This window comes from Indicator indicator, chromosome 7 (assembly GCF_027791375.1).
Source record: "Indicator indicator isolate 239-I01 chromosome 7, UM_Iind_1.1, whole genome shotgun sequence".
Lineage (NCBI taxonomy): Eukaryota > Metazoa > Chordata > Aves > Piciformes > Indicatoridae > Indicator > Indicator indicator.
The window spans coordinates 29,236,668-29,262,041 of record NC_072016.1 but is presented as its reverse complement, the minus strand read 5'-3'; the positions used below and the strand labels follow the sequence as shown (position 1 = coordinate 29,262,041).

General features: G+C 38.3%; 1 protein-coding gene across 1 annotated transcript in view; it reads left to right on the top strand.

Annotated features, from left to right (window-relative positions):
• The window catches only part of RTKN2 (rhotekin 2), a 32,316-nt gene extending 8,278 nt beyond the window's left edge, over positions 1-24,038 (top strand). Inside the window, 9 exon segments of the mRNA XM_054382710.1 lie at positions 386-439; positions 1,697-1,814; positions 3,359-3,559; positions 8,636-8,730; positions 10,233-10,339; positions 11,418-11,549; positions 19,819-19,984; positions 21,919-22,026; positions 23,485-24,038. Coding sequence (XP_054238685.1) covers positions 386-439; positions 1,697-1,814; positions 3,359-3,559; positions 8,636-8,730; positions 10,233-10,339; positions 11,418-11,549; positions 19,819-19,984; positions 21,919-22,026; positions 23,485-24,038 — 1,535 coding nt within the window.
• The last annotated feature ends 1,336 nt before the right edge of the window (positions 24,039-25,374 follow it).

Genomic DNA, 25,374 nt, shown 5'->3' with positions numbered 1-25,374 from the left:
TTCCAGTATAAGGCAAGCAGTTTCAGTTTACATCCCTGCATAATAATGGGCCCTGAACCTCTGACTTCTGATAGTACCTCTCAGAACTATGTTACACTGCCACTCTGAAATGTACTCTCAGGTACTTTCAAATGAGATGTAAAATATTCTTTATCCTAACCTGATTTCTAAAAGAAAATGACAGGTGAAGCTGAACTAATTGATGAATTTTGTTTTGACATAGTTAGATAATAAAATTGAAATAATTGTGCTGTTATGGATAGAAGGTCCTGTTACATCCAGAACATTAGGAAAAGAAATGAGGTAGTGTTTGAAATTTGTTTTGATCGCAGATCTACAGTATTGTCTCCAACTTAATTTCCCTACCTTTTTTTTTCTGCTTTAGATATTCGAATACCGTTAATGTGGAAAGGCTCTGATCACTTCAGCAATAAAGAAAGTATGTAAGATGCGGTGAACTACTGCGAGAAGCAATTGCTTATGTTCTGTCAATTTAGACTGAATGGGGAAGTCCGTGCTTATTTCAGCCCCTTCTTTGACCTTTCAGTAGGTCTGTATTTTACTGTTTGATGTGTAGCTGCTCTTAACCTGAAGTTTGGTTGTTTGAAGTCCCGTGGTTCTATACATTTAACTAATCTCTAAAAAGTTCTCCTGAGGAGAAATTCCAGAGGAAGCAACAAAATATTGTTGTTATTAAATGGATAGCTGAGAAACTTCTGATTAAACACATTGTTCTATGTCTTGTCTACACTTGAGAAAGTATATTGGAGGATGTTTCCAGTGAGGAGTTTAAATGAAAGTTGTCTGTTGGTGTTGAGTGTATTATTGGATAGTCTTCAAGTACATGCATTTTGCTGTGTCACGGAGATTAACCCTAAATCCGTTCCAGCTGTCACCTGGCATTGATTTCACTTTGATTTTCAATGGGGTCGAAGGGGCTAAGCATGCAAAAATAGTCTAATCCTATATAGTACATTCATAAAATGATCCAGGCTTTGGATCAAATGTTAGAGTTTTTCTTTTTCCCTAAATTCGGTTTTATTAAACAAAATTACATTTTTGCCAACATTTCTGAAGTTGCCAGCCCAAACTACACCTGATTATCAGAGAAAAAAAAGAAAAGAAGTTGAGCAGACATAGACTTTTTTCCCTTCTGTGAATGTTGTTCGACCTATTCAGCAGCTCTGATTGTTCAATTATCATAAAATCCTATGATGAAAATTTATGATGAGAAGAATTTGAGAGTAATACCTTAGAGATCTGAATTACCATTTCTTCCAGTACCTGAAGGCGGCCTACAAGAAGGCTGCAGAGGGACTACTCACAAAGGCCTGCAGTGATAGGATGAGTGGCAATGATTTTAAATAAGAGTAGGTTATTAGGAAGAAGAGTAGGTTATTGGATATTAGGAACAAGTTCTTTACCATGAGGGTCGTGGAACACTACAGTAGGTTGCTCAGGGAGGTAATTGAGGCCCCATCCCTGGAGACATTCAAGGTAAAGCTCAAAAAGGAAGACTCGGAGCAACCTGATCTAGTGGAGGATGTCCCTGCTTACTGCAGGGGGGGTGAACTATATGAGATTTGGAGGTCCCTTCCAACGCAAACTATTCTATGATTCCTCCTTTTTTTACTGGAAGTATTTAGTGTCGTAATGTTTAATATGGCTAATATGACATTTCTTTTGCTCTCTCCAGGATCACAGCGCTATGCAGTGTTCTGTTTGTTCAGAATGGGAGCTGAGGTTTTTGATACAGAGGTGGCTATTGTGGATAAAGCAGTAACAGATATTTGCTTTAAAAATGTGACCATATTGTGAGTATAATTTATTTCTGTTGAAGTACAAATATTGCTATTTTCTTTTGAAAGTGCATAAGATTATGAATGAGATTGGCTGTGGTCCACACAGTTTTTCTGGGGACAATGGAATCAGTAGAGGTCCTGTTAGTTTCAGTGGCTGGTGGATTCCTACATGGTATGTTGGTTTTTATGTGCATGATGTTGCTGGTTGTAGATGTGCCACTTGAACTTTTTATTTTTGTTATGCCGAAACATTTTTCTTTACATAAAGAGATAAACAAACATGTACCTCAAGGACAGAATTAAAAGAATGCTAAAACCTGAAAGCATTATGAAAGTATAGTCATGAATGTTGCACACAGTGCTTTACCTGTTATTCTGTACAGCAGGCTACTGTGTCTTCCCACACCTCATGTTCTGTTATACCTATATGCAAACACTGTCCATAGAGTTGAAGAATACTAGACAGGAAATTGTTCACTTATCTTTAAAAGTAACCTGGAAAAAAGTAGAAAGGTATTCTCATGTACTTTTTTGTTGCTTTCTGATTTGTAAGGGAGCCCTGAGTGGAACTTAAGTGGGTTTTTTATTTCCCCTGCTTTGTTTTTTGTATTAGCAATTCAGATTCAGTCTTCTGAGGACAACTGTCTGTAAAGCTAGAACTACTGAAAACTTTAAATCAAGATCCTGAAAACTGAGTGACTGAGAGAGAATGGAGCTTTAGATCTGATTTTAAAATTTCTTAAGCACCCATTCAAGTTAAGTTTGGGGGCAAAGATTTAAATCAGTTTCTTCAAAGACAGAAGACTTGACCATTAAAATTTTCTGTGGAATACTGCAACAAAAGCAGAAAAGGCACTGCAACTTGCCTTGTCTCTTCCAAGATAAAAGCCTTTGGGATGATTTTGTTATGGGCATGTGTGTAATGACATTATTTGTACCCAAAAGATGAGGTTAGGCTTCTGGTTTGCTGACTAAGCTTCAGAACAAGAGAACTGGTGGAACTGAAGACAGACAGGGAAAGCATGGGCTGCCTGCAGACAGAAGAACACAGCTGTAGGTAGATATGAATGACAAATTTTGTTGTTTTTAAGTGAGCTCGGACTTTTTTGGGGGTGAGGTAATGTTGAAGGGGTTGAGGTGCAATAAGATACCTTAAAACAGTTCAGTCTGATTTAGTACCATAGTCATGGATAGGTTTTCAGTCATGTGATTCTTGTGTAACAGCAGAGGGGAGATTGAAGTGTGTTTGAATGTCTTACCTCTCTATTTCCATAACATGGGTTTTTTTTCGGTTTTTAACATAAACATTGAATTTCCTGTTTGCAGTTGTTTATGGTTTAATTATAACATCCATCTCATGACTTCAGCAGTAAGTTACTGCTGTGTACTCTAGTCTTTAATTCCATATTATTGTATGTCTTTGCCTGAGTCCTATGGCATTCCTTCACTTGATTAGAAATAGATGTTACTTAATATGTATAGTAGCAGCAGCATTCCTTGGCTGCATGCTCAGTTTATTAATAAATGCTCTAAAATTTTCTCCTCCTTCCTTTCAGTGATGAAGCAAGACCAGATTTCCAGGTGAAGGTTGAAGTGTATAGTTGCTGTACAGAGGAGTCTTTATATGTACCAAACACTCCTAAGAAACTAGCAAAGAAGCTTAAAACATCCCTCAGCAAAGCTACAGGGAGGAAACTCAAAGCTGTGATGGAAGAGGACAGCACTGAAGCCTTTTTACCTGCTGACCCAGTAATTCAGTAAGCCGTATATATTGATATTCTGGATTTCTATTTTTAGAAATAGAAATAAGCCAAATACATTGTCAATTTTTGGAAAGTTGCCAGGAAAGTGATAATTTAAATAAGAAATGAGAAAGTACACGTGAATTCCAATTGTCTCACTCATCCCTGAGGCCTGGTTCTGATCTTAAAACACACAAGTAGGTTGTAACTTTCTGCTCTACAGCTAGCTAGTTGGTAAATCCAAATGCTACAATATTTTTAGTTTGCTCTCTGGTGCAAACCAAGCTCACATGATCAGTCTGTCTGTGTCCCTCTATCCATCTACATCTGCTTTTCCCTTTCCCATTAATTCCCTCCCCCATGTGTTTTTTTTCACCTAGCCAATTTTGCTCATACTTGGCAAACAGGTAGACATGTCTGAAAGTTGCAGGTTGTATGAAATAGTAAGTGTGGTATGTAGAGAGGAGAAACTTCTCTTGTAGCCTCTTCCCTAATGAAGCTGACAGAACTGTTTGCTGTTCTCACAGAGGCTATTCTACTTGCTAGCTTTTCTATAAAACTCTGTACTGTCAAAGGCACTTTACAGTTATAAGCTAAAAACAGGGGTTTTCTCAATTGACTTTAGCACAGAACATTTTAAAATGACTTCCTGGTTTTCAGTGTTCATGGAAAGAAGTGCTATTCCCAGTAATTTACCTGTTTCCTTTTAAAAATGATCCTAAGTCTTCCATGAGGTTTTAAATGAAGCTAACTGCCTACTAATATTTCCTTGTCTACTTTAATTCCATTGGATTGAAGCAGGCCAAGTACCTAAATTGTAAATATTGATCATATTGATTTTATCTTTTTTTCTAGAAAGCAATTTTTTCAAGGAATTACTTTCTTTTTTGGCAGTTGAACAGTATCGAATCAATGCCTGATTCTTGCCAGGTGTTGAGTGCAGCGTTAGTCTAATTTCGTAGAATCATAGAATGGCTTAGATTGGAAGGGGCCTTAGAGATCATCTACTCCAACCTCCTTGCCATGGGCATGGACACCTCTCTACTAGACCTGCCTGGTCAAGGCCTTATCCTGCCTGTCCTTCAATTACACCCAGGGTGTTCAACGTTCGTGGGCAACCTATTCCAGAGCCTCACCACTCTTGTACTGAAGGACTTCTTCCTAATATTCAGTCTAAACCTATTCTCCCTCAGCTTAAAACCATTCCCCCTTGTCCTATCACTACACACCTGTATGAAAAGTCCCTCTCCAGTCTTCCTGTAGGATTCCTTCAGGCCTGCGTTTGAAAAGGAAACATTCAAGCATATTCTGTGTTTGTCAAACAGATATTACTCTATGCTGATACTACTGTTTTGATCAAAATCACACATCCAAGAGATCTTAGCCAGAGAAAGAGCAGAGCAAATTTTATTGCTAATTTTCCCCTAACGACAGCGTATCTTTCAGTCTGCATTATCTCAGGTGGCTGTGCTTTCCACAAGCTCCAGTTATGCTATGGCACTCTGTCATTAGATGCAGGTTGCTTCAGGTATAACCACTAGCTTATTTGCTGGTTACACTTGCTTGAATATAGATTGCCTGTCTTTTAAGGAAGACGCATCAGTAGGCAATCTAACCAGCTGCCCCATCCCTTGGGTTTTGGTTTTGGTTTCTCAGTTGTAATTGTATTTTGCTTTCCTCCATCCTGAAGTTTGTTGTTTCTACAGTAAATAAGCATCTCAGGGTGACTGTTGCTTTCTTAGTAGAGTTAAGTGAACAATGATGCGTTTAAGGATGACTTTGCTAGGTGATTAAAAGGATTCTTGGAATGAAATGGGTTATTATAGGCAGAAAACGTGGTCTTTTTTTTTTTTTAATAGGCTCCCCTTAGGATTTATATTAATAAGACGTTGGTATGTAGCCCTTATAAAGAGGAAAAGATTGCAAGATTACAAGAGATCTTTCAAGTATTCCCAGCAAGTTTTACCAGTCCAGCTGGTGAAATTAAACTGCACAAAAAAGGAAACTTTCTGTATTATATGAACACCTTTTCTCTGTAGATTTCGTTTGTACAGGCGTTTTTCTTTTCAGAACACATATGGGTGAAGTTCTCAGTTTTCCAAAACCTCTGTGATCCCTTTATGTCTAGCATCTTGGCTTAGAAATCTCCCTGGTTAGTGAGGAAACTGTCAGTCTTGCAACTTCTTGCAAAAGCCTAGTGACGAAGTGCTTTAAATGGTTGCTTAGGTTGATTAACTTCAGTTATACTAATGCTCTTCTCTACTCTTAATTATCTCTCTTTTCATTTTGGTACAGGCTTTTGGTCTTTTGCCTACCTAGATTTTCCCTCTTAATTTTTATTTTTTTGCTTTTTACGTTTGTCATAGAAAGCAAGTAGAGCAGTTATACCATTAAATTCCAGAGAAACTAGGTTGCTCTTGGGAGAAATCATTGGAGAGACTCTCTGAAGTGCATGTTTATTCACTTGCAGAACTGGCCTGCACATGGACTTGTTGCTGTTGCTTTTTATGTATTGTTCTCCACTGGGCTGGAAGCACAGCTTCCACGTCGTATGTTTGAATCAGTAAATTCAGTGATATTTTGCTAGAAGTACATAATCTAATGGCCTCACTTTTACAGCGAGGTTCTTTTAAGTACGTGAAGCTTACATCTGCTTTTACTTTCTATTATTTAAGGTCTGATTGAAAAGGGAGCATATTTGATTTTTTTTTTTTTTTTTTACTCACAAATCCTCTGTTCTGTATGTCTGGATAAGTGAACTAAGATTGGAGTGTCTAACATTGGCATTAGTATTCCAGAACAGATTCTGAAATCTGAGCTGTATTAATTAATATACATTGATAGAAAGGGTGATATCGTTACACTTTCCCACACCAGTGTCTGTGTGGCAGCTTTGGTGTCTGTCTTTTGATCAGTAAACAGATGTAACAACAGGTCTTTGCCACAGGCATGTTGTGGAGATGAGCTGATTTTTTATTATTATTATCATGTAAGTTATTACATGAAAAAATACTATAGATATGCAAAGTACTAAATAAGATGCAGCAGGCAGATTATTCTTTGTTATACAGAGACACTGCCATTTAAGGTAGTTGGCTAATTCTGTGAAATGTAGAGGCAAAATGTAGTCAGCAATCCTGATTAGGCAGTTAAATGTGAGAAATATTTGCAGATAAACTTCTAAATTATATTGCATCTGGCTGAAAGTAGTGACTTGTATGTTAGAACGAAAATGTTACTGTGAAGCATATTTTAAAAGTGAAGCAGCTATTTTTTTTGGCATGGTTCTTGTAATTAGTCATGCTTTAGAAAAAAATAACTTTAAAATCAGTGCAGAAGTTTTATCCGTGAGAAGAAACTGAACTTTTGCATACAGTTTAAATAGAATGGTAATGTATTGCTCAACTGCATGGCAAAACATAATCGCTGGAGAATCTTTTGTTGGGGAACAGTGTAGCAAGGAATATATACAAACGCTGATGAGTTTTGTTCAGATTGCCCTCTTGAAATGTTTCGCAGCAATGATTTCTTGCCCAGAATGTTATATCACATTTAATTTTCTTTTTATTCCTGTGATACAGATGTGTAATATACTTCCCGGCTAACAAACATGCTACTTTTCCTCCTCCTCTTTCATTAGGTTTAGGGCTAGGTAGACATCTGCCTTGTTCCTCTGCAGAGCCAAAGATTTTAAAACCATATGTTCCCACTGTGCTATGAGGAAAAATAGTATTTGGAAAATATTATGATAGAAAACTATTTTTCAGTGATGTTAGTTCAGTAGTGTTTTCTTTTATACCACTGAGCTATCTTGTGCTGTACTGAAGATACTTAAAGGGTCTTATGCCTGATCTTGTTGGGGAGAGTAGTTAGTGATTTTGAGGGCTTTGGTTTTTTGTGAACTTTGTTTAAACTGCCATTAGCCAGGTGAAATTCTTACTGCATTACTGGACTGTAAATCTGTTACTTGATCTGAAGAGTATTTGGGGGAAAAGGTTAAACATGTACCAAATTTATACTAGTTTATTCCAAGAGCTGAATTCCACATGCACTGTGCTGAATTGTAAATGTGATTCTCTTTTCCCTAGGCAAAATCTAAAACAAAGACATAACATTCTGAAACCTGTAAGCACAATAAGTGTAAGAGTCCTTTATGCTACAAAACTGTGGGATTCCTGCCCAGCTTTCTGCATGTGACAAATAAAGCCATTACATACTCTTTAAAAATACATATATAAACAATTGTTTTGTAAAGTGTAGCCTACAGAGACAAAGCAAAAGAGCAGAGCAAGGTGGAGGAGCAATACAAAACCTTTTAATTTTTAACCTGTGTTTTCAGATAAAGTTTATGTTGTCAGTTCTATTACTGATTACAATTTTTGAACCTATTACCAAATCTGGATGATTTAGGCCTAGGAATAAAAGCTAGAAAATTATTATTCGGTGTCTGACTAGAGGAGAGAGATGCTTTCAGCATCCTCAGGGTGTAGAAAGGTTGGATAGCACAGCCTTTATGCCTGGCTTTGGCAACCACTAGCTCAGCAGTAAATGGGAGCCCAGATTGTAGGCAGAGGCCTCCTCCCTGTGGGTGTTCAAGGCCAGGCTGGAAGAGTCCTTGACCACCTAACTGTAGTTGAGAGCCATTTCTGCCCATGGCAGGGGGGTTGGAGTAGGTGATCTCTAAGGTCCCTTCTAACATAAGCCATTCTATGACTATGAGACTCTATGACTCTTGGCTGGCAGGTCCAAGAGAGAGAGAGATGGAAAGAGCTACCTGACAGGCTTTGTGGTATTGGCCTGGAAGTTCTGGAATGGGAAGGAATTGGAGATGTGCACAGTGTAGAGGCAGCAGAGAAATACATAGGATGCAGATAACAGACTGAGACAGTGTTGGTTTTCCAGTAAAACCCGAGATAGGGGAATTCTGTGGGAAGAGGTTGCGAGATGGCAATCTGACAAGTGCTGCCTTGCCCTATGGTGTTCCCTTGTACCGAGATGTGTTACCTTGGGCATGTCTAGACTCACTTTAGTTACTGCCTGAGCAACATGAAGCAGAAACATCTTAAAACATGCCTTTTCTTTCACACTCAGTGGAGCAAAGTACAGTTTGCTAGCATATACCACACTGGGACTGGAGAGTGCTGAGGACAATTTCAAAACCCACAACCTTACCATTACAGGAAATGGTAAGTACATATGGTACCAATTTAAGGAAATAAAAAAAACAGTAACATTTTTGCATTTCTCTCTCTTGTAAACTAAAGAGCTTAAAGAGATTATTTTTCTTGATACTTAATATAGAACAACTTTAATAAAATATTTAATGGCTCTAAAACATGCATCTGTACACAGCTGAACAAACTGTAAGTTGAGTAAAATTTCAAGTCCAGATGAAAATGTGATTCTTTTAGGAGTTTTTTTCTGTCATTTGCATATTGATCTTCTGTGAGTTGTAGCTATATGCAAATTATTTCCTCTTTCTCACAACCAAGGAAGGATGTCAGAATGAAGAAAAGCTTTTTCCTCTGTAGTCAGAAGGAAAGTAGGAAAAAATAGCTTTGATTCCAGTGGGTTGTTTCAGGCCTAGGTTTAACATGGGATGTAAGCATGTGTGCTTGCAGTGTGGCACAAGTTGGCAGCAGTCAGCTTAGATGCTGACACATGTTTATGCTGCAACTGAAGGGAATGTTTTAAATAGTAGGAGTATGATTTTTGATACTGGGTCCATTATTTTCTGAAAGGATAGTCCCTCCCATAAGACAAATTGTGAATTTGAGACATGGGACTTTCACTGTATTTCACTGAAACTTCTGGGAACTTTATATTATACTTGGGTAAATTTCACCTTAAAGAGAATTTGATTCTTTACATTTCATTAATTCTGAATATGTACAGATTTGAAGATTTATGGGGCATTTCTTTCTTGAAGGGTTGGATGAATAATTCTGAGTATCTTTGATGTTTGTAAGCCTTTCTTTACTAGTACTTTGTACCATTTCTTCTTCAAATTCTTTTTTCTGTCGTTAACTTAAATAACTTTATCTGCTCAGAAATTACATACCTGGATATTTTAGCTCATTACAAGCATTTCTAAAACATGACCAAAGACACGTTAATATCAATGGAATGTTGTGTTACCTGCTTCTAATTACAGAAAAGAGAGCCTATTACATAGCAGAGCTGAGTGAGGAAGGATATTGCAATATGATAGAAACTTCTTGGAATCAAATGCTCTTCCAGTCCTGAAGACAGAAATAGACACAAATCTAAACCTTAATAAAAGGCTCACCTGTAGCAGTGTGCCACAGTGGGATCAGCTCGGGGATCATACTTAGATGAGATAGCCAGTGTATACGTCTTTCAAAACGTTTCCAGGTGTTGAAATGAAATTTTAAGCTATGTAAGAAGAACTCCTTCTTGCAGAACAGCATTTCCATTTTTACTTAAAGTTCTTTGGGAAATTAATATTACTATTTTTTAAATTTAAAAAACTTATTGAAGACTAAAAATCAGTTTTAGCCTAATGCTACAGGATAAAATCGCTGTCTTTAAATATAGGAAAGCTTATTTGCGTTCATGATTATAATGTAAAAATGGATGTAGAAAGCTAACCTATATATTTAGGGCAAACTGGTTCAGAACTAAGTGTTTATATTTCTTTTGCCTGGTCTTTCCCCACCCCCCGCAGAGGAATCCTCTTTCTGGCTGCCCCTGTATGGAAACCTGTGTTGCCGTTTAGTTGCTCAGCCTTTCTGCATGACTATGGATATGATGGCAGGATTTCTTAATCAGCGGGTAAGACGACTTTGCTTGTGCTTACATCCTCCTCTCTTAATAGCTGTCACTAAGAGTCTATTGTTAAAAACATTTGCTTTACATGAAGTGGTTTCTTGAGAACTGTTATTTTTACCTATTCTGCCTAGAGCAAGGGGAAAATTCTATCTCACAGCTGCATTTACAAACAGTGGATAAGTGTGAAAAAATAAATGTTTCCTTGGCATGCTTTTCAATAGAATTATTTAGGCTGTTACATAAAGATCAAGAATATTTGTTGTTTCAGAATTGGTTTAGGCTGATACCTAACAGCACTGCTCCTAATAATCCTGTGACTCTCATGCCTGTATTTACCTCTCATTGTGCTAGCATAAGAGTTCATATCACAGCATGGTGAATCTGGCTGGTGAACTGAGCCATGTTTAAACATATCCCTTCAAAAATTATTCATGTGAACTCAGTTTACTTCTCTATTTTGGTTCAGTGCACAACTAGGGAAACAGGAAGGTGGTAGCAGAGGGCCAAAGAGGCTGGGTCATTTGTCAGGAGTGCTGAATTACAGGCATTAAACTGGTGGTGAAACTAGAATGCATTTATGAAAACTGTTTGGAAATTTCCTTTCAGAATGTGGAAATGCTAGACAAATGCCTTTGTTTGACATTTATTGACAATGCTGTGTATTTTCTATGTGTTATTTCTTTTATCATGTAATTTCTGTAGCTACTAAAGGTGGTTTGTTTCTTAACTTAGACACCAGTCCTAGGCTGCATTCCGTGTGAACCAGCAGGTTCTACGTTTTTAGTGTCACATGGCAATAAATCTGGGAAAACTATATAACACCAAAAGACACTTAAAGTATTGCTAACATTTTGAAAATCAGTGACTCAGAAATGTTCTGCAACAGGAAGTCCTTTGAGGAAAGAATTCAGTGTGGTTAAGTTTTGATCACATAGGGCTGATCGAGTCTGGCAGGGAGGTTGGAGCACATGATCTCTAAGGTCCCTTCCAACCTAAGCCATTCTATGATCTGTGCATACCTTGTAATATGCTCTTAATTTGTAGTTTTTTTTGGCAATTTCTGACTATTTCTTCCCTTTAGCAAGTGCTAGAAGGTCTAACTAGCTGGAGGAGGCTGTATTGCATACTAAGAGGTGGCAAACTCTTTTGTTACTATTCACCAGAAGAAATTGAGGCCAAGCTGGAGCCAGCATTGACAGTTTCCATCAACAAGGTAAAATTGGTTATGGGAGGCATATTTTTTCTGTTTGTTAGGGGGTTTTGTTTATTCTGGGAGAGGGTGATTTTCACATACCTACAGTCACCCAGGCTCTAAGCTTGCTGGCATGTCTTACTTGTGCTGCTCCACTGAAATTTGCAGTCACGGAATTTTTTAGCAAGGACATTACATTTCTTAACTGTGGTTGTAATTCCTTCTATTGCATTAGACTGGTTAAGAGAGGTGAAAAGGAGTGATAACTTGTTATATGACAGTTCCATATGACAGCCCTTGGAAATGTATTACTTACAGTCCCTTAGCAATTCCCTGGTAGACTTTTGTCCTTAGCAAGGTGGAATTTTAACAAAAGCTTTTTTGTCTTTGTGTGTTACTTGGCCACAGTCTTAATTGGGGGAGTTGGAAAATGGTTCAAAATATTTTAGTGCCTTAAAATAAGCTGCTTTTCTTAATACTGGTGTTGTACACAGCACAATAACTTTGGAAGTTCTGTTCTTAGGATGACATTGTTGCTTTTCATAACCTGATTGAAAGGCTGAGTTTAAAACATAAAGTGTTACTTACTATTTGGCTGAAGTAAAACTAAGTATTTAATTTTAATCTAAGTGGTTTAGGAGTGTTATTGGAAGGACCTTCTAGAATGGGGAGCATTAGGGTGAACAGATGCTTGTAATAAAAATGTATATTTTTATATATTTTATGTTTCCTGGCAGTGGTATCTTCAAACACCACTGTAACTCATTTACAAAATTTATTCACAGGTTCAATTATTTGGTTGTGGGTTTTACACTGCACATATAAAGACACTTAAATGATTTAAGCACAGATCTAACATTTCCAATATAGCAATTCAAATTGGAAATACAGGTGCTGTGATCTGTGGTTTTCCCACAAATGGGATTCTGAGGCAGATTGGCTAGGTACTCACAACATGATCCTCTGTCTGGTATCTTCCCAGATGCTATGGCTATGATTCGAGCAGTCCTTGGCTTGGAGAGAGCTAAGGGGCCTCTGTCTTGTCATGCCCAGTCATGATCTAGAGCTTGCCCTTGGCTTAGAGAGGGCTAGGGAGCCTCTCACTTGTGGGCTGTAGTGTCTTCTGGGATTCAGTTCCCTTGGAGCTTTCCCCTTTCTGCCTTGGTCCAGGTGCAAGGCCTGGGTGAAGTTGTTGGTCTGCTAGAGCAGGCCCTCAGCTGCTACTTGGGCAGCATTTGGCTCTTGTTGCTTGCTTGGTGAGAACAAGGCAAGTTGCCAGTCTTCTTGGCTGGTTTAAATACTGTCCCAAGACAATTAATGCTCTTTGGTAACACAGGACCCTGATAACTGGGCCTATGGGATTGGACCTATCCAAACACGGCCAGGGGCACACACAGTTCACAGCTGTGTTACAAAGTTAATTACTCGTGGTACATGTTTATCTGGACCCCAGGAAGTGTCCAGGTTTGCACATTCACAGGTGCTTACAATGTTAATCACACGTGCTGTACATTTGCCTTGACCATCTGGAGCCCAGGAACTGCCTGGGTTAGCACATTCACAGGTGCCTTTGTCTGGGCTAGAGCATGTTTGGGGGTTTGACCCTTCAGGACAATGCTTTTAAAAACTGGTTTGTTGCAGTCGTCAAGAGTTAATATCACATAAGGATGAGCAGAGGAATTGAATGTTATTTGCAATTGACATAGCTGCATTGCTCTTAAATAAGTAAACAGACACGTTTGGAAACTGTTAAGCACAGGTCGATCTGCATTCTGCTGCTGTACTCCTGTGAGTGCATGATGCCAACACTAATTCTGAAAGAAGCATTCCTCTTGTCCAGTCACATGTTCAGGCTGCTGTGCTACTTTATGCCAGGGCAGGCATTAGGGCAGCTGACTGATGAATTGGACAAGGGAACTGATGTGCGTTGAAATTAGCTCATTTTGGGGGCAGGAGGAAGGTTGCTTCAACTGTGATTCCATTTAACAAATTTTCTTATCCAGTTCACTGTGTGGCTACACAGATGTGTGTGGTACAAGAAAGGGGCTAGGCTGTGACTGGGAATGTGCAGGAACAGAGAGCAATGGAGAACTGCTTCTTACATCAGCAATAACAGCTTTTGGTGGCTTTCAAGTTTCAAATAGGATTGCCTTCTCACCTAGAGTGAGACCAAACATTTAAACTGTGTATAAGAATGTGATCTGTTTGTGTTAGGAGTTCTTTTTTAGTATGCTAAGAATTAAATCGATTCCCCTGTCTTTTAACCAAGCCATTCTTTTTTCGTCCACTTGTCTGTACATTTACATTAATGTTTAGACTGTGATATATATTCAAGAAAGTTTACTTGCTTACCTCTTCAGTCACTTTTAATTGCGCTAGTCAGCCTTTGCCATAATTATGTTTTCTAGCCGTTCACAATATCTGTTAAGAAATGGTAAACTTTAGCAAACTATGAGTGAGTCCAGAGGAGGACCACAAAGACAATCAAAGGGCTGAAACACGTCTGCTGTGAGGATAGGCTGAGGGAGCTGGGGTTGTTCAGCCTAGAGAAGAGAAGAGAAGACAAGACAAGACAAGACTCTGGGGGGACCTTAGAGCTGCCTTCCAATACCTGAAGGGATCCTACAGGAAGACTGCAGAGGGACTTTTCATAGGGGTGTCTAGCAATAGGACAAGGGGGAATGGTTTGAAGCTGAGGGAGAGTAGGTTTAGACTGAATCTCAGGAAGAAGTTCTTCAGTACGAGGGTGGTGGGACTCTGGAGTATGCTCTTGTTGATGCCTCCTCCCTGAGTGTGTTCAAGGCCAGGGTCGACTGAGGCTTTGAGCAGCCAAGTCTAGTTGAGAGGTGGGGAGGTTGGAGTAGATGGCCTCTAAGGTCCCTTCCAACCTAAACCATTCTGTGATTCCATGACTAAATCCATGTTCTAAAACATGACAGTAATATATTTAATTATCTTATCAGGCTACCTCATATCTTCCCTTGAAGGTCTGTTTTGGTTATTATCATAGCTTTGCTTTTTTTTTTAAATTAACTGTATTCTAGTAAGGTATTTTGCTCCTCCACATTATTAGTACACTTTGAACCTAAAATTTAGCTTGATAAGGATTTTCTGGGAGACTGTCCATATGTTTGCTGTGTTCGTTTAAAGCTGACACGTAGAAGGTACATAAAATCATGTAGCTTATATCATTTTACCAAAAAATGTCAGACTGCTGGAGAAATAGACAGTGAAACCTTCAATCTGAATTAAAAGCAGAAAAAGAATTGGAATTTAAAGTGTATTTGGGTACTTCTTAAACAGTTTGTCTTGAAAACAATGTAATGGCTGATGATATTTTTTTATTCCTTTGTTATGAAATTTCTCTTGCAGATTAAATGAAAGCAAACTAATCACATGGGCTTGTCTGCTACATGTTGTTATAGAAACAGCAATTTCAAAATGAAAGTTGAGATTGAACATCATCTCCAGACATTCTCACTGAAATCTGTGCTGGTTGCATATGTGGTATTTTCATTTGTAATATGAAGCTGATCCTTTACATGTAATTGAAAGATACTTTATGAAAAGTAATGAAATCATCTGGATTTATGAGAAACTCTCTGGAAAATATTCACACTTGATAGCCTTATTTCCCATTCCTTTTGAAATGAGACTTGAAGAGGCCATTAAGACCAGCAGTCATTACTTCAACTTTAGATGACTTCACTGCTACTGCTGTTGAGCAAGAATGGTTCTGCAGTTCCTATTATGCAAGTGCTACTATTATTGTTCCAGCTAAATGTGATTATAATGTATTATATTGCACAACTAAGTAGGAAAAGAGAAATTATATTTTCTGTAGCAAAGAAAATTTCCTGGAATCGAATTTGAACAAGAAATATTCCTTATAGGCCAGTTCCTGAATTTTTTTTACAAGTTTTCTTTAGTTTGAAATTAATAATAAAGGCCTTGCCTATACCTGATAGCTTAGCAAATTGGTGCCTGTGCCAGCTTTCCATGTTAGTTACTCGGCATTTGGAACACTGTCCTGGTCCCAGATTCTAGGCCTTTTTTTGTGCCGTCTATACCTGAAGCTTGAGGCCTGCGATTTCATTCCTGGCATATTTTGGCAGTGCAGTCTTTGTTCTAGTGCCATGCAGTGCAACAGATCCAGAGCTATCTCCCTCTTTGTGCTAATTATTGCTGTAAACAGGATGATGAAAAGCAAGTGTTTGCAGCCATGGGCTCAGCGTTCATGGACTGGTTGCTAAACAGTGTAGTAGGAGTGAAAGGACACAGTCAAGCTGACATTTCTGCAGTGGGTTACTTTGAATGATGCTTCTTGTTGAGAAATTCGTTGAAAAAAAATGTAGTGGTGGCTGCAGCAGCATAACTTCAAGGGAACCAGGGAGTTTACCCTCAGTCTCTTCTAGCAGTGTTTTAGATGATTTTTTAAAGGACTGCTAAATAGTCACCATCTCTTCCTAAACTGTATCAAGAAGAAGCCACATTTGCCTGGGCATCCTACCAGTAGTGTGTTGATTTATGAGATTCTACAAGTGTGAAACCTTTGGGTATGGAAGCTTTAGTGGGAAGTGGTGAGGCTGCTGGATGCATTTGGAACCTTGGCTGGATATAGATTCAGCCAGCCCTTGCAGGTGGGCACATGCATATGGGATTTCCTTGCTCAAGGAAGGAAATGGGTAAAATTGCAGTTTGTTGCTCAACCTTCCTGCCTGACTATGGATATGATGGAGCAAGATGATATTGATAAGAGTTCTTGACCGTGTTTGAAAGCTATCATTTGGAATTTAGTCGTCGTTTACCTGCTTGCCTAAACCAGACCCCATGAGAATTATTAACATTACAACAGAAATCAAGAGATTATATTTTGTTTTCCCCACTGTGTTGTTATTTCTTGGTTTATTTTTTGGTATAAAAACATGAAGGAACTAAACCTCCTTTGGAATAATATTCATTGTGCTACTCCTTGCCCAAGCAAAAAAAGTACCCATGATGAGTTTAGGAGCGTTCTTCACTTCTCACTCAAGGTCAGGCTTGATGGGGCTCTGAACAACCTGATCCAGTTAAAGATGTCTCTGCAGACTGGGTGGTGTGTTGGACTAGATGGCCTTTAAAGGTCCCTTCCAACCCAAACCAGTCTGATTTAGTTTGTTTAATCTTAAAATAGAGTGGGATCTTAGATTATTCAGTATATTTCTCAAGAACTGTAATTTACTTTGATGTCTTAAAATAATCTTTATAACCAGTGCTCCTCAGTGTGTCAGGGTTGGCTTAGCAGGAAAATGGGGTAGCTCAGCAATAAAAAAGTCTTTGTTTGTTTTTTACTTATGTATTTATTTATTTATTTTCTTTTTTTTTTTTTCTTTTTAGCTTAAAAGATTAGCTTTCCAGAGGTATTATCAGGCAAAACGATCTTTTGATCCAGGGAGAAAACTGTGGAGGAATGCTCCTATTTATTCCATTTAAAATAAAAAAAAATCTATAATTTTCCCTTTAAGTTTTTCCTCACTTTCAAAAAAAAACCAAACAAGCAAAAAACAAGCAAACCAAACAATCTTTTGCATATAAAATGTAATGCTGGCTACAGCTTCCCCAAAAGTTCAAGATTCTACTAATTTTTCCATGTTCTAATCCACTGGTTCTAAATTTTACAATGTGACAGAGTTGATTCAGTTTTCTCTAAGACTGTGAAAGTCTGAGCATTGCTATAACATGGTACTTTAAAACACTTCTGTTGTTGTTTTGAGGAGTTTTAGATGGGGGTTTTTTTGGTGTTAAATGGAACTGGACATGTAGTGTAATCCATCCAAGTTTGCTAAATTCATCAGCCCATTACTATAATAGCATCTTGTATCATTCCTTAAATATTCTAGCATCAGATACAGATTGTTGCTTGAGGATTTATCTCCTTTGAAAAATGCCACAGTTGTGGGATAAAACCCACAGCAAACATCATTAAATAAACTTGTGTGTACGGTATGCTTGAAGTTCTTACCTGTCAAATGTTAATCTATTTGATTTAATTTTTTTGCTGGTATCTATGGTTACCTGAGTTAATGGGATATAGAGCACTTACGGATGAATTACTTCATCTCCTATTTTTAGACAGAAGAATTTAAATGAGCATATCCATCAGATCTGCTACAAGCAGCTGTTGGTATTTTAAATGGTTACTTCAGTAATGCATTTAAAATCTGGGGAATGTTCTGTAGACTAATTTCTGGTTTTCTGAGTGTCAGAATTAGGTTTATCCCCTTGGGAGCCCATGTGTAAACCGAATTTCTCTAGGTGTATGTTTAACGTCTTTAGCAGATGTTTGACACGTGGTTGAACTGTGTAAAAAGGAACATGGTTGATCTGTCCCCAGTGCATTTGGAGGAGTGCCCCGAGGCCACCTTTGTGATCAGACTCACTGTCCATCCAGACAAAAGACATTCAAACACCACCATGGCTCTGGTTGTTGGCTTCCTTCAAAATCTGAGTCTCTCTCCATGCCAGTGGACACCCTTGTCCAGCAGGAGGACACTACATGGTCTTGTGATGCTTTGGGCAGTCTCATGTCCTGCCAGGCTTTGGGTGCTGGCTGACTCCCTGGTGCCAAAACGCATCATCCTATCAGGATTTGGGGTTGTCCTATTCTCCTGGGTATGCCAAAAAGTCTTTTAAGAGCAGTGTTGTAATAGGCTGTTGCTTGTTCAGTCAGGTTAAATTGTACATGCAAAGATATTCCCAGGGTTTATGCTTTTACTTTTTTAATAAAATAGTGTTAATTATTTTAATTTGTTCAGCATGTTGTGATTAGCAGCCATGTTGACAGGTTGTTTTTTGAATTTTATTTCGTGGTGTTTTACCACACTTGTATTAAAATCTTTCAGTATTTTAACCATGAAAAAAAAATAAAGCAAAACTCGCTCAGTTAGGGGTAAGTGCTTTTTATTACTGTACTTATGCTATAACAAAGAAATTAGATACTATGAAAATGCCACTGGATCTAGTCTAGATGATTAAAACCAATTGAACTACATCCCTGAACCTTTTCAGAAAAGGGGGAAGCCTTTTCTGAAACAGTGTTGCTGTGTCGTCTGAGACCCTTTTTAACATTACCTAAAGAGATTTGATAGACTTCTGATAGTTATTTATTTATTTATTTATTTATTTATTATTTATGTATGTCTGTTTGGGTTTTTATATATATATAAAATATATACTCATATATATATAATTGTTTCTGTGTAGCTCTTCTTCATGAAGGCAAAACTAAAATATCTGTTTTGAAATGACAAATAGGATTCTTCTTTTAATGTTAGAGCAAAATGTGTTTTTTTCATGCTGGAAATTTGTTCTAACAGGCTCCATGGGTAACGGCTACAAAATCCTCCTTTAGTGGCAGACTAGTTTCTTTTTAAATATCCTGTCACTATAGTATTAGCCCCAAATGTCCTGATTCACTAAGGTGATCATAAAATAGATACAAGTTTAGGATAGGTTGAGTAAACAATGGCCCACAGAAATAGAGCAGAAGACCTAAATAGTATCTGTAACAATGTGGTTTTCCAGCTGAAGAGCTCAAAGCGAAGGAGCTGCATGCTGTTATTTTAGATTATTCACTAAACTGTTGTGGAGAAGGATGAGCTGTGCGATATGAGCTGGTGAAGGCAGAGGGAGGAGAACCACAGAACTTACATCCTGCTATGAGCATAGGCTGAGAGAGCTGGGCTTGTTCAGCCTAGAGAAGGGAATACTCTGGGGAGACCTTAAAGCTGCCTTCCAATACCTGAAGGGATCCTACAGGAAGGGCTGCAGAGGGACTGCAATAAGACAAGGGGGAATGGTTTAAATCTGAGGGAGAATAGTTTAGATTGGGTCTTAAGAAGAAGCTCTTCAGTACGAGGGTGTTGGGACTCTGGAGTAGGCTTCCCAGGAAGGATGTGGATGCCTCCTCCCTGGGTGTGTTCAAGGCCAAGCTGAATGAGAGGCTTCCCTGCCTGTGGTGGGGAGGTTGGAGTAGATGGTCTCTAAGGTACATTCCAAACCAAGCCATTCTAATTGTGCTTCATTCCCTTATTTTTCATATTTTATGCTGTTTTAATAGCTTTATGAGAAAATATTTTTATAAGCAGTTCCTTAGTTTCTTCTTGTTTTTGTTTTTTTAAAATTGGAAATTAATCTGAGTTAGATAAAAAGCCAAATGATACCTCTCTTACACTGTCATTGGCCATGAGGTGATACCAGCACGGAGCTGAAGCAATAGCAATAACTCATTACTAGAGTTTGTTGTTCCTAGGAAACCAGAATTCGAGCTCTGGATAAGGACTCCAAGACAGGAACGAATAACTTCTCTGTTGTCAACCCTGTGTCTGGAGAGGCTGTGACACAACTTTTCACTACTGACAGTAGGGATGAACTTCATAAGTGGATGGAGGCTTTCTGGCAGCACTTTTATGATCTGAGTAAGTAAGCAGGTAGTGCTGGCAGTATGCCCTCCAAGTGGGGTGTTGTGTAACATCAAAGGGATCTTTGAACAATTTGAATTGGAATTGCCTCATAAGCCTTTGTTTGCAACGATGAGAAGAAAAATATTCTTTGGGATAATGTTGGGTGGTGGTCTGAGCCGTTAGAATGCAAATATTTGACCTAAGCAAAGTCCACTCATTCAGTCTGAGCTTCTGCAGGGAAACAAGTAGAATGTATTCATCAGTCTCAAGAGAACTTGGTCTCTTCCAGCAGTGTTTTGGATAATTTTTTTTAAGGACTGCTAAATAGTCACCATCTCTTCCTAAACTGTATCAAGAAGAGGCCACATTTGCCTGGGCATCCTACCAGTAGTGTGTTGGTTTTGTGAGATTCTTCAAGTGTGAAACCTCTGGTCACAGAAACTTTAGTAGGAAGTGGTGAGGATACTGGATTCATTTGGAACCTTGGCTAGGCTGTAGATTCAGACAGCCCTTGCAGGTGGGCACTTGTATATGGGATTTTCTTGCTCAGCACTGTTATGGGTTAATTAAATTGCAGTTTGTTGTAATAGGATTACTAGATGCTGTTGATAAATCTAAGGTTTTGGTACCTTTTGTCACATGGGCACGCACTTAGCCACACTCCAATCCAGCCGTGCGCATACACACTGATTGCATGAAGCTGTCAAAAGTTGTACCTGAGGCTTTTTAACAGATGATATAAAAGGGATGATGAACTGATAGCCTGATCCTTTGGCTGACCTCTGGAACAACACTGTTCTTACATTAGAGAAGAAACTCACGTACTGGTGTAAAGAAGTGACACAAAAAATATTGAAGTAGTATACTTTGTTGCTTGTTTAACACCCAATCTTTGTTATGAGAACTATATAGATTAATTTCTCTTCATCTTTTCTCTCTGTTTTAGTTGTTTGACCCACAGGGTTATTAAGAGTAGAGAACAACTGTCAGTTATTATGGTGTCATTGACAAGGTATAGTTGGTTCCTGGTAGTAATTTTTATCAGGTCAGCTGACAGAACCAGGTGAATTAAAGAAATACCTGTCTTTAGTCAGAGGCCACACCAATAAAATTAGTGAATTGAGGTGTGGAAACTCAGTATTGTAATTTGTGTTTGTAGTCCTTCCTAGCTCTGATTTACAATGACAAGAGTCTATCAATTAAAAAACATGTCAAGCAAAAACTAGGGCATCCTCTATAAATTAGCCATAGAGTGGGGTAAAAGAACTTCTTCTTATTCATTGTAGATAGAATACTCATGGATTTTTGGAGACATTTTCCTTAGGTTCAGAAAAAATGGATCACTTGACATGTAAACGCCTTTTTTTTCTTCCCGGGTTGTAGAATTCCGTTAAAATTAACGTGCTCAGAAAACTTGGAATGATTGGTATGAACAAAGTAATTTTACTGTGTCTTGTTTTCCTTAACGTCAAAATCTATTAATAGAAAAAGAGATTTCCTTGTCTGCTAAGGAATAAAAGGCAAGTTATACTCTAGTAAAGACAGAACATTCCTCTACTGTAACATTGTAACATAGTTGTATACCATCCAGCTTGCAGTATATTGGAGCTTTATCCCCAATAACTTCATGAAGCTTCCCTTGCCTTAATTTTAAGAGTGTTTTTCTGATGAATTTATGCTGTGCTTGGGAACTTGAAGGCAAGTTATGACACTTTGCCTTCATGGTATAACAGTTCTGCTAGGATACTTAAAGGTAGTAGCTTATTGCCTTTATGCTAAGTGAATGAGTGGAGAATTGAAAATACCTCTTGGGCATTCCTGCAAATCAAAAGTTAATGCTTACTGTTTAGCATTGCTTTGGACAAGGTCTCCTAACACAACCTAATAACTTCATTTTTTTTTAAGCTAAAGTGTTTAGGTTCCAGTCATTGTTCTCTTTTCTCTCTTAGGCCAGTGGAAACATTGTTGTGAAGAACTTATGAAAATTGAGATTATGTCACCACGGAAACCACCTTTGTTCTTGACAAAAGAAGCGATCTCCGTCTACCACGATATGAGTAAGTGGGATTTGTCTTTTCAAGTTGCAGAGTAACAGAAACAACATTGTCTGTATTCAGATAGCTTCTGGTGTTGATGTAGAAACACTGAGTTTTTCAAGGACAATTCAGACAATGAAGCAGCAACATAATTGCATACCAAGGAATTCATATTAAGTCTGAATTTGTAATAGCACAAATAATGAATATGTTTTCATACCCTGAGCCAAAAAAATCTGCAATCTGAACTGTAACTAGGGAGCCTTGAACACATTCAAAAAAGCTGTCACTAGAAATAAACACTCATTGTAGTATGAAAGCTCAGGAAATGTAAAGGTAAAATAGTCCAGTCTGCAGACCAATAACTAGTTGCAGGAAGTCAATTTGCTGTTCTTAATGCTTTTTAAAGGCTTACCTAACATAACTTACCTAATTGTTTGGTCTTTGGTAATGATGTTGAGAAATATGCTTGGAAATCTAGCTAGCATGTGTTTGAGACTTATTTTTACAGAGCAAAATGATACGCAGCAGGATTATTATAACAGTTTCATTACAGAACTAATATTTGCAGACTAGAAAAAGTAGGTCGCTTTGTTTTAATGGATCCAGTGCAGTATTGGCTGAGAAACATTGCATCTGTAAATGCCTGACTGCTTGCTGCTTGAGACTGGAACTGTGAAGATGCTCAAAATGCCATGTGGGTCACTCGGTTACTGTGCATCAGAGCACTGAACGGTCAAGAGAGTCCTATCTAGACTATGAATGCAGAGCAGAGAGGCAGTAAATCAACTATATAGAAGTTTTATGAAGGTAACACAGCAGCATAATTCTACTGATACTCGAGTACATCAGTGAGGAGCACAACACAAACTGTTTCACTCTTAATATACCAGGGTTTTTTCCTGTTTACAGGTAAAGCCCTGTGTTTGAAAACGTGTTGAAAATCATTAACTTATGGCCTGCAACAGAAAAGATATTGCTGTTGTTTGAGGCTAATATTGCTGCAGTATACATGGAAAATATGAGGGGATAAGAAATGGAGCAAGACAGTCTTAAAGCACACAAAGAAAAAACGACCTATGTAAAGATATCCCATTTGCTCCAGGCTGGAAGCAGAATAATATTTAGTTGTAGACTTTCATAGGCCTTCTGTGAAATTAAATTTTCAAAGCAGTATATAACAAAATATATTTATTACCTAGTATGTATAGGTTTCCTAGTAATACATTATTTTTTCTGCTTTTACTTGGAAAGAAATTTCAGTGCCTACCCTGTTGCCTCAATGCCAGTTGTCACCTCGGTTTTTATTTTGAAAGCATATGTAATCTTTTCCACTTCATTAATAGGTTTAATAGCAGTCCAGACTTCATGAGACAGTTAATGCAGTTTAGAATTCTGGATAGTAATAACAAAATAGGTAGCAGTAAAATAATTGGTAGCATTTTAATCTGAGTTAATTGCTGTCTCTGAAAATTACAGGCATTGATTCTCCAGTGAAACATGAGGGCTTAGTTGATATCATGCAAAGAAAAATCGAAGAGAGTGATGGTGAGTACCTGCTTGGCCAGCAAAAAGAGCCTGCTTCTTCCTTATGGGCTTCACTCTTTGATGGATCTCATGAGATGATTGTTCAGAAAAACACACATCTGAGCCCAAAAGGAGATATTACAAGACCTAATGACAGCAGAGGAAAGAAAAGAAGAGCTCCTCCTCCACCTTCTGATAAATCACCATACAGAGCAAAAGCACAAGTGAACACAGAGCAGTCAGGCAAGGAAAACTGTGAGAAGTCTGAGCACACATCTGCTGCTAGTTCTTGCTTTGACTCAAAGGTAACTACAAAAATGCAACCTCTGCAAACACCCATTGCTGCTCCTCACAGAACTGATCCTTGTAGAAAAAGCAGCTCACTTGGCCGTGGGAATCCCATTTCATTGGCTAACAAGAGTGAGGCTGAAACCAAACTGGTACCAACCCCTAGAGAGAAATGCATCACCCAAATGCTAGACCCTAGATCATGATTGCAGCTATAGACATCATTATTACCTTAGAAGAGTCCCTGGAATTGTAACTTTCTCAGCCTTCTACTTTAACTCTTGTGTAAAAATAGATTTTAACATATAGCTTATAAGTATTGGGGCTAAAGTTTTTTCTTTTATCCAGGACATTACTGGTATCTGCAGTCTCAGCTGTATTCATTATTGCTAACATCTAAATAATTGTACTAGTAACAGGGGGGAGTTCTCTGTCTGCAGTAACAGTGCTGCTTCTGAAAAGAGAGCTTCAATACTCTGTCCTTGAAAAACTGGCAGTGTTCAGGGCAACTCGGTGTCCCTGCAGCAGGGATGTTACCATTGCCATTTACCAATCCCTCAGGTTAGCCCATCTGCAGCTCCTTGGATTAGTTCAAGCAGGAATTTCACACAGAGTCATCACAGATCTTGCAAAGCTGATTTTCGTAGTATCTCTGCTTGGCTTCACCTAAAATATTCTTACCCCTCCCTCACTGTTTGGGAACCACTGCTTATAAGATCATATACTACAAAAAGTTCTTGTGCTCTCCTGAACAACTCTTTAACTGTTATGAATTTCTGAAGCAGCTGTGTCAATTTAATGTGGGGTCTCCTAAGTTCTTTCTGCTGTCCGAATGGACTAGGGATTATCTGCATGCGCAAGAATATGATCCAGTACTGCTGCTTCCTTTGGATTAACATGAATGTTCAAAAGCACGTGAACGCCTTTTCATGGTTTCATTTTTATGGTTGTTTTTTCTGTCAAATGAGGCTCTGTAGCTTCTCCTTTGTGGAAAGACTCAGCTGTTCCTAGTAGGTAGCAATGTTTGTAAACATGGAAGGGTTACTGGTAACCAAATAGGATTTTTTTTTTCTGAAATAATAGACAAGTACATCAGGTGAAAATATTGAACTTTGGTATTCTTCTATCTGACAGTTCACCATTTTCTGTGGCACCTGTGGCATCCTTTGCATATGGAAAATTCTGTTCTGGATCCACATCTTAAATAGCCAACACTTTCCTTGGTTGATGTGTGTATCTCAGATTCTGGAAGTAATCCAAGAGCAAAGGTCTGCTTGCAGATCTTCTTCCTCTTGGTATTCAGACATGTGTTGAGAGAGTCCTATCAGCAACTGATACATATGCAGTATACATAACTGTATGCATACTGTTCATTAATTATTGTATTTTCTGAAGTGCAGATGGCTTTGGGAGCTTAACCATTTCTCCAGAAGATACTGTGTATATGGTCAGTTTGTTTATATGGTTTTTGTCTTCTGTTAAGCTCTTGGTTAGCTGCCCAGCTGTAAAGGTATCAGCTGAATTCCCCTAGCAGTTCATTGGCTCTTTGGGATG